Genomic DNA, 10,541 nt, shown 5'->3' with positions numbered 1-10,541 from the left:
CTGCAGATGATGATCTGGAGACTTTGGCTTCATAAGGACAGGACACTACCGTTCCTGGACAAAGTTTCACTTGGTTTTCTCAAATTTACACTTCTTTCCATTCCATTTTTGAGAGATTGGAAATATTTTTCTCTGACTTGTATTTTTCTACATGAATGTACTCAGACAAATCAGTTAATTAATTCAACTGTAATCATGTGTGACGGCGCCAAGGTGAACTGGTCTGTGCACCAGAGCCAGGGGGAAAAGAGCTGAAAGGAGGAGAGTGTGGACAGGAGCATGGGACATTACTTCACGATCCTTCAAATGCAGATCTCTACATAAGTTAAGAATGACTTAATAGTGTAAATCTCTATTTAGTAAAAAACATCTGCATAAACTTTCGAGACAGAGTCACTCTATAGAAGTATGTTCAGTAGAAGGCTGGATGGCACCCTGAGGGTGAAGTCTCTGGTGACTTGGACAGAGATGCCCTGTTTGGAGGCGGATGAGGTGGGTGAGACGGGTGAGGCGTTTGAGAGCAGAGCTGCGTGTCTCTGTCCCAGACTCTGTGGAGACTCTTGAACAAAGAGCGAGGAGAGCTCATGCAAACACTGCACTAATGAAGAGTGTGAGGCTGCTCTGCTTTATGGACTCTCAAACACAGACTTTGGGAAAATTAGGCTCTAAAATACTATTATACAAAATCATATGCATACACGAAGCATGAAGGGAGTGAGTGCTACAAAACTATTCAGACATGTTGGCTGTAACATTTTTGAGACAACAAAGCAAAACAAAACCAAAAAAAGTCAATTCTGTCTCAAGAAAACCTTTTTCCTTACATACTCTCACTGTACTATCATTAATACATTTTACAGATTTAAAATCTGCCACATTGTGTCATGTTGAGCACAGAATGTTTTTCTCTTCAGCATCTATTTTACTTCATTATTCAAAGAATGTCCTTTTATGCCCATTGCTTTATGGATAAATAATAAGCAGTATTAAAGAAAGAAAGGCCCACAGTCGCAGACACAAGTGCCCGGGGCAGAGGTCCGTCTGTGGGGCAAACGTGCTCTCTGCCAGTGCCTTTGCCCTGTGCCCTTTTCCACCCTGAACACCACTGGTGCCACACACAAGCGCCTTTCCTCGTCTGCCCCGTCACCCTGCATCAGCAGGGTCAGAGGTCGCTGTGCCTCCCAATTAACGAGCTTCCCCTCTCCCCAAACTCCCAGAATGCACCGGGGCGGAGGAACGGTCCGGGCGCAGAGCCTCTGCGTATCCTTCCACCTGTGCACCTGTTCAGCCGTGGCTCTTCTTTCTTATCATAGTCTGTGTGCAAACACATGTTTGAGCAGCTCTTCAGGACCAGGAGTTTATGCATGTGTGTGTTGTTGAACTTGTGTGTGCGAGCTCATTCCTGGTGCTAACTGTTCACCCTTGTAATCAGATCATGCCTGCTGAAGGGTCAGGAACAAAGCCATGCAAATAGTCATTAAATGTGCAGCGCTGGAACAGGCAGTGTTTGGTGCAGGGCCTTTCATGGCCTCTAATCGCTCCTGACAGCCCCTTCCAACAGATTCTGTGACAAACTTCTCAATTCAACTGAGGGGGATTTTTGAACTTTGCTTGCTCCTGCGGCCTTGGCTCCCGCTCTGTCAAACAATCCAAATCAATGACCCAATTGACCAGTGTCCCTGTTGATCATCTCAATGAGCTCTATGCTGCGGCGCTTTGTGTCAGAGCGCGAGAGAGATTCTACTTTATGGTAATTAAAGCCCCGTTTGTTTCATGGCTCTGAACACAAACAGAGGAGGGGGGAGGGGGGGGGGCACATGCAGGTGCGCAGAGGGGGCGCTGCTGCAGGACTTTCCCACCACATGGCCCTGAGCCACCACACACTCATTAGCTCATGACAATAAGAACAGCATTTTTTTGTTTTATTAAAAATCTCATTAATCTCCCACAAAAGGCACGTACTGACCTGATTGGTGCCCCTGTTATCTGAATATGCCTTTACAGAATGGAGCGACTGTCCTCTGTTTGTGAGCTAAAGAGCTCCGGCCTCTGGCATCACTGACCTAATGGGAACACTGCAGTGAGGAGCCACAGGTGGGGCACCTCACGGCTCCGCTCTGCTTTTACATACTATATATACTGAGATATATACAAAAAACATCACAAATGACGGGCCTAAGGAGCTGTGAGAGCCAGGAACAAATTAGATGTATTCTTGTGGTTGCCCAAGTGATCTGTCAGTGACCGTACCTGCTGGTTAAAAACTGATCTCGTCAGATCTCCTCAGCTCTTTTAGGGTCTGCTGCTTGACCTTCAGTACACAACACAATTCTTCATTTGTCAAGAGATTTATTTACACATTTAACTAGTGGCCATTATATGAAACAAAATCTTTACACTATATACATTCACCTGTAAGGCATTATGAAAGAGCTGTACAATGACATAAACAGAAGAGAAGCTAGAGCCATGTACATTATACAGGATCCTACTGAGGCCGGCCACATTCTGGAGTGAGCAAAGCATTGTGGGTAACAGGCCGGGGGTAGTACAGAGCAGGTATTGCACTTAAGGAGTGATAGAGACATTCGGATGTATATGTAGCATCACTTACCTACAGAGGTGGGCAGTACTCAGTCACATTTACTCAAGTAACTTTTCAAATACAATTGTATTTCTCTGATTTGTTTTCATACTTATACTTTTACTTAAGTTATATTAGTACAGTGTAACAGTACTCATTACTCAAGTGCATTCAGTTCAAATTATAAATCAGATGTTACAACCTGTGTAGTAGTTTACCAAATACTTTACTCTTACATGAACTATTTCTTATACTTTTTTTTGAGTAATACAGGTATCACTTTATAATAATTACACATGAATTAAGTATGAATTAATTGGTCTTAATTGGAGACGACATGTTTAATGCCATACTGTGGAATATTAGAGCCAAAGGAACAACATGGATTTGGTTTGTGGAGATACAGTCCTGCTCACAGTAAAGACGCAGGCAACACAATCTGAAGTTACATAGTGTGGCTTTAATTCATAATGACTTAGTAACTACTTAATGAAGGGGTTTGGGGCTTACTGAAGTATCACTAAGCCTGAATCACTCTTAATAAACTATTTGTTCATCATGAATCAAGTTTAAAAATGGGCAATACTTTGGCTCCAATATCGGCTGTTATTGATTCTGATTGGTCGATATTGGTATCAGCTGATTATTGGTATTCAGTACCAGTTGTTTTTGTCCCATTCTCTGAGTGCCCTGTTTGAACAGACCCAGGAGTAAAAATAGAAGAGTGTTTTAGAGTTGTATGTACAGAAATATGTAACAAGTATTAAATTATTTTACATAGAGTCAATAAGTGATCATTGCACTTAAGACATATTTGTGGGCCTCGCTATGAATTTTAAAAGGTACTGGCAAATATTGGCTATTGGTTCAAAAAAAAAAAAATCCTTATTGGCCTATCCGATAGTGTTCATTTATTTAGTCTTATCCAATATTATTTATTTATATTATGATGATTTATATTATTTATTTAGTCCTATCCAAAGTCTTTATTTATGTTTACCAGTAACATTATTTGAATTGACTTTACTTTTACTCGAGTACGTTTTTGGTTCCTCTACCCACCTCTGCAGTTCAGAGAAGCAGAGCACTAAAATACTGGTCCAACAGAAGGGCTGGGTTAATACTGCAGGAGACATTTCACATAAACAGAATTCACATATTTCGTTTACAATTTTCAAATCTTGTAGAAAGCCGTTTACGCCGTCATGACACAAATAAGTGTTCGATGCTTTACAATGCGAGTACAACAACGGGTAAAAACCTCTGTAAATACTTCAAATGTCATGGCACTTTGAAAGAGAGTAGTTTTTTTGGTATGAAATTTCACAAACACGTTGTTAAAATGCAAATAAAAAACAGCTTTAATTTGTGCATAATATAAAAGGATCATTTAAGATGGTAAAAGTAGGCCCTTGTAGGTTTTTGCACTAATTGAGAGCTTCTAGTAGGTTTAAAGGGCCCATATTACGCTCTTTTCTGATCTGGAGTTGTGTTTTATCATTTCATAACATCACAAGGTGGAGCGGAGCATTTAGAGTTTGGAGATGTACACTGGAGACAAAAAATAAAGAGCTACTCAAACATGTGAATGAAACAAAACACAACTCCAGGTCTGTTTTTGAGGAGGTAACCTCACATTAGTCCATTTTGCGTAATATAGGATCTTTAATAATAATAATAATAATTCAGTCCTGAAATTGAAATCTCCAGAATCGTTTGCGTGTCTGTATCAGCAGCACTTTTGTTTGTGAGAATCGTTTGTGCAGATGTTGCTAGTGTTGGCGTGTGCGGAGTAGTTTGCCCTTAACGCGGAGTTTGGCACTTTGTTATAATGAAATAATAAAAGTTCAAATTAGGTTAAGGAGATTATTCTTGTAGAGTAAAGGACTTGTTTTATAGCTGCACTATGTAACTTTTCTTGTGGATGGTCTTGTTTCTATGGCGATGGTATTGCTTTGCCTGGAATGTTTCACAGAATACAGACGTGGATGGTACTCAGTTACATTTACTTGTGTAACTTTACGAAGAAATAGTACTTTTTTTTACTTTAACTTAATCTTGAGAGTCTACAATTGAGTAGAACTTTTCCCAAATACTTTTTACTAAAATTTTGAGTAATTTCTTGGACCACTACTTACGTACTTCTGCTTGAGCAATATTATATTGAAACTACTCTTACTTACATTTTTGGCTGCTTTATTAAACTTGTTTCCATGGTGACAAACAGGCGATGCCACTAGGCCAAGTTAAAGTCAGATCTGTGAAGAAGGGAGTCCATTCATGGTAAGAATGTCTGTTTTTTGCGCAATAAAACACCTGTAATTAAACAAATGCAAGGTAGATAGGTTTAAAGTCATAGTGTGGAACATTCTAGGCAAAGCAAAAACATCTCCATGGAGACACGCAGACAAATTCTCCACCAGAAAAGTTACACAATGAACCTTTAAGTAGTGACCTTAAAATACTTAACTCATTTTCAGGTTGCAATGAAATGTTGAGATTAAAGTAAAAAGTTAAAAAAAAAAAAAAGTTAGTGTTTTGTCTTGATTTTCAGTAATTTGTCATTAAAGGGCCTATATTATTCTTTTTTAAAAATCTAAATTCTAATGTTGTTTGCTCATCACAAACAGACCTGGAGTTGTGTTTTGTTTCATTCACACATGTTTAACACACAAACCCTGCACATTTAGACTGAGTTCTTCTCTCAAACAGAAAACACTCTGTTCAAGCTCCACTGTGTTTCTAAACTTTATACACCTTCACTAGAATCATTTGGATCATTTCAGTCCTGGAACTGTCACACTTTTAAGTGACATCTATAGTTTGATTCTTGTTGAAACTGATTTACTCCTTGGTGCACCAGATGTAGACTTTCTGTAATCTTTCTACAATCGCAACTAAACAATTGTAGGTTATTGTAGTGTATTTAAGAGTCACTCTGTTCAAAATTAGGCATAAAATAGGAGTTAACTTGAAAACTACAATTTCCTGCATCACAAGAGCACAACCAAGCATTACTCAAACATGTGTGAATGAAACAAAACCCAACTCCAGGTGTGTTTTTAAGGAGGTAACAACATTCTCTCATGTCTTAAAGCTCACAAGAATCAGTTTGGTGTAATATAGGACCTTTAACAGTAAATAAATGTGGAATGCTGCAGAAAATATATCACACTTGTCCTGGTGAACAAAGTGTGTGGAGTTTGCGTTTTTCTGGACTAGTAGTTAATGAATCAAAAATAAAACCTAAAATCTAATATAAACATTGCAACAGATAAAACTGTGTTGAATTTTGCCACAAATTAAGCAACGACGCGGTTTAAAGACGGGGTATTACACTTCTGTGGGGTATTAACTTATTAACTGCGAACGCATAACTTATTTAGGTCATCATGCTACCTTTTATTGATTTGGAAATGCTATATTCACCCAAATCACGTATTTGTTTTAGAAATTTCATCTTCGTTTTTGATGCTCTGAGGCTCCCCGCGCTAAGTCACTCCCCTTTCAGAGCACTATCACAACACAATCAGCGGTTTGTCAAGTTGTGTACTGTTTGTATCATGATTTTGTATATTTATGGAGAAATGTCGTGTGGGAGCATGGGTGAGGTAGGCTTGTGGGCGGAGCCTTGTACAGAATCTTACAACTAACTGAACGGAGTGTTTGAATAAGGCCTGGGAGAGATCGCTAGATTACTTAAACATGCATGGATGACATCTAAAACCTCTTCAGGCGTGTTTTTGATGAGGGAAAACATTATAACATGGCAGAAAGCTCCAGAAAAGCTGAGTTTGTGTAACACCCCCTCTTTAAAACTTATGGAATGAATCAATGTAAAGTGAATCAGCAGCTCTATTACCATAAAATTGTAGAAAGCAAAAAGTAAAGTTGAAATGAGAGACCATTTCTTTGCCAAAGGTAAAACAAGACTGCCCTCTGGTGGTTGCATTGAAAGTTGTACGTCGTAAAAAGAGGTTAAAGTTTGATTAAATTGTTAATAATATAAATAACCATAATGCATTGCCTTATAATAGAGAAACTACTATGTTTTTTTTAATTCTAAAAGTAGTAAAAGTCATGCTCCTCTGTTTTCTGCCCATAAAGTGCTCTGGAAATTGGACTACAAAAATACTGATGTTTTGAAATTGCGTTCTGTCAGAGTGAGACTGGGTACCATTCAAAATACTGTGGAAAATATTTACAATACTACTGCAGTTTTGAAAGTATTGCGAGTAATTTTGGATATCACAACATAAGCGTCCATTACGTTACACAAACTAATGCATTTAAAGCTGCATTGTGTAACTTTTCCGGTGGAGCCTATGCCATCTCATTGTATCCATGGAGATTAAATGCATTAAACTTATCTATCTGCGTGAAGGTACAGGTCAGATCTGCGGAGAGGCGACTCTGCTCAAAGTAAGCAGGTATGTTTTCCAGCGTATTCTTAAGCAATAAAAACTACTCTAATTAGAATAAACATGCTTAATGCCATACTGAGGAACATTCTAGAAAAAAAACAATAACACGGACACTCCACCAAAAAAGTTACAGAGTGTATCTTTAGATTGTAGGTTATAATTTACCAAGAAGAAACTGTCTTATTGAATTATTTGGTAAGCCTTAATAAAGCATGAGCAAAGACTTTGTAATGAATAAATCATTTCTAAAGAACATGTATGACGCATTCTTGTGACTTTAATTCCATTTTAAACATGATTTTGATCATTTTGGGATAACTATTTCCCATTTTATAACTTTAAGTAATCTAGAATGGGAAAGAAAGATAGTAAAATAAAGAAACAAAGTTCTTATCCCCTAAAAACTTTGCTTTTCGTCATTTTCTTCAGGGGCTGGACATCATGTTCTATTGTAACATTGGCAGCTAATAGAGCCATGAGTTTGTTGTGAATACGGTTTGAATACAGAGGTCAGATGTACCGATATTTTTCGGACTATAAGTCGCACTTTTTTTCATGGTTTAGGCGTTTCTTGTGACTTACACTCCGATGCAACTTATATATTAAAATGTTCACACTGACAGCCGTGAGAGGCTCTAGGATTGTGTGTGAGTATCTGCTGCTCCTGTTACTCCTGTACCACTGTCACTTCACTCTACTGCACATGTCTCCTGTATAAAAAGCCACTGTCTTGCTGCAAATATTGAAATATTCAGCCAAAAACGGTAATAGAGTAGCAGAGAGAAAGTTTGGAGTGAGCGAGAAACTTGTGAGGGACTAGTGGAAAGCAGGGATGGAGAACACAGCTTTCACGGTAACCAGGCGGGTGCACCATGCAACTTTCCTGGAAGTGACTGGATGGATGGACAAAGCCTGGACTTCAATGGCAACCAAAACCATCCTGTTGGGATTCAGACAGGCCGGAATAATTCTAACTGGAACAGATGCAGAGTCTCACGACAGACACAGAAGAGGAAGCGGCGCTCCGTTTACCTCATAGATCTATGGTTTACTTCTGGAGGTCACGCAGAAGTGACACCGAGGATGAAGAATTCAGTGGATTTAGTGATTTGGAATGAGATCGTGAGTTTGGTAAACTTATGTTATATTGTTTATGCTATAATTATCTGAATAACTGTTCATATTGTTAACATATTAACGCCTGTTCAGCCTGTTGTTCTCTGTTCTTTTGTTATTACTGTAACTTGCCTTTCAAGATAAAATGTGTGTTCTTGGTCTCTGATTTTACAAACTTATAGTCCAGTGCGACTTATATATGTTTTTTTCTTCTTCTTTGAGCATTTTTTGGCTGGTGCGACTTTTATACTCCGGAGCGACTTATAGTCTTGAAAATACAGTAGTTATTATTCTTGTGACTTTTATTCTATTTTAAACATGCTTTTGATCATTTTGGAATAACTATTTCATATTTTCTAACTTTAAAACATGTCTAGATTGGGAAAGAAAAATGGGAAATACACAAACAAAGTCCTTATCCCCTAAAAACTTGGCTTTTCGTTGTTGTCATCACAGGGCTGGACTTCATGTTCTGTTGTAACCATGGCAGGTTATAAAATGTTACCGCAAACCAGAAACTTTTAAAATATTGAATGGTACCCAGCCCTATTCCAGATTCAGTTCAAATGTTTGCAAACCAGGACAGAAAAAGTTGTTATAAACTAATTCTCCTGTAATTCCAGCAGCATGATTTTGAAATGTGTTAAAAAGAGCATTTAAATGAGTTAAAATTATTATTGTTCAATGATTCCAAGCTGCAGTCACAGTTTTGTTGTACTTCATTATGGGATTTGTAATACTACTTTGTACAAAAGGGTTTTTTTCTATAGAAGTTCATGTGTTTTTGTGGCAGATCGCACTCTCTGCTTTGATTTCAATAGATTTACATGCACTTGAGTGGAACAGTTAGAGGCCTGAAGAGGTTGGCGGTTCAAATCTCGCTCTCTCTTGTTTGTATTGTTGTAGCGTCCTTGGGCAAGACACTACACAGAGATTATAACGAGAGAGATCAAACTTGGCAAACTTGTAACGTTTTAGGTGTCACAAAAGTCTGTGTATTTTTCTCAACACTATATTTTGAAATTAAGTAAAAAGAAATTTAAACTCATATATTTTTGTTTGTGTTAAGCAAAATCCCAAAAGCCGCACTATGTAACTTTTCAAACTTTTTCGCTCGTCTCTAGGGGAACGTTATTGCCTTGCCTTGAATGTTTCATAGTATGGTATTAAACGTATGCATCTTAAATTGACATTGCCAGATGAAGTTACGAGTCAGATCTGTGGAGAGGCAAGTCCACTCACAGTAAGAATGTCATGTTGTTGTAAGGCTGTGCAATTAAACAAATTTTGATCACAATTTCGATTTTGTGTATCGCCAAACTCATATAATCAAGCTGAAACGATTTAAAGCTAAACAAAGTTTATTTTATTTTATTTCTTATATAAATAAGTATTTTAATTTTATTTTTTTAGACATAAAGATTGTATAACAGCTGCATATATAACTTATTTTGGATAAAGTTACGTTTTTCTATTTTTATTTCATGTTCAAAGTATATTTTATTCATTTTATGTTTTTATACATCGCAAAACAGCTCTAAAGTTCATATTTGTAGCCTATATTTATTTTCAATTTGAAAGTTTTGCATAAATTATCAATAAGAAAGCTTTTTTTGAGAGAGAGAAATGCTGAATTGTTTGAATAATCGTGATTTCAATATTGACCAAAATAATCGTGATAATGATTTTTTCCATAATTGAGCAGCTCTGTGTTGTTTAAAAAATTGTAATAAAGACCTGTCATTTAATTTGCTTTTAAAGTCGTACTGTGGAATATTCAAGGCAAAGCAATATCAGCAGAAAAGTTGCATAGTGTAGCTTTAGGTTGTGAGATTCCTTGTGTTAGTTCAGCAGTTCATATTTCAGTCCCTGCTTATTTGTTAGTGCTCTTGGACTCTATTTAACATTGCTTAAAAAAAATTAAAATAAAACTAATGAAAAAATAAAACTAATGAAAAAATAATTACATATTTCAAAAATTTTAAAAGATTTTTTTCAACCGTTCTCAAGTGCATGTAAACACGTCAAATACAGGTCATTACAACATGGAGTCCCGCGCGGTTCGTTTGCCCTGACGCGGCGTGAGGGCGGCCCGTGGCTCTCCGACCACAACAGAACCCGCGGCCGTTTGGAGCTGCTCCTCGGGGCTTTGGACAGGAGGCCTCACCTGCCGCTGCGGAGCCCGGACGCCCCACTTTCAGTTCACGTGTCAGAGGGGGCGTCGGAGCTAGCGTTAGTGTTAGCGGCGTTAGCTTCTCTGGAACGTTAGCCGCTGTTAGCTTCTGAGCGCCGGGCTGCTGTTTCTGTCCGTCTCTTTACCCCCGTCTTTCATTAACGCGGAGAACACCTAAAGACCACAAAACACAAGATTCAGTTAGAGTTGTCTCTGTTTAAAGCGAGGATATTACACTTTTATG

General features: G+C 38.0%; 1 protein-coding gene across 2 annotated transcripts in view; it reads right to left on the bottom strand.

The window, feature by feature from the left end:
• Positions 1–2,329: 2,329 nt before the first annotated feature.
• tbc1d12a (TBC1 domain family, member 12a) overlaps positions 2,330–10,541 on the bottom strand; it is a 51,607-nt gene continuing 43,395 nt past the window's right edge. For both annotated transcript variants that reach the window (XM_055162404.1, XM_055162405.1), the window contains exon 14: positions 2,330–10,471. In XM_055162404.1, the coding sequence (XP_055018379.1) occupies positions 10,400–10,471 (72 nt within the window). In that variant the 3' untranslated portion in view covers positions 2,330–10,399. The remainder of the gene's footprint in view (positions 10,472–10,541) is intronic.

This window comes from Boleophthalmus pectinirostris, unplaced genomic scaffold (assembly GCF_026225935.1).
Source record: "Boleophthalmus pectinirostris isolate CB_2022bp ecotype Guang Dong unplaced genomic scaffold, ASM2622593v1 HiC_scaffold_5, whole genome shotgun sequence".
In the NCBI taxonomy this organism is placed as follows: Eukaryota; Metazoa; Chordata; class Actinopteri; order Gobiiformes; family Gobiidae; genus Boleophthalmus; species Boleophthalmus pectinirostris.
The sequence above is the reverse complement of the archived record's forward strand: the minus strand, read 5'-3'. Positions and strand labels throughout refer to the sequence as shown.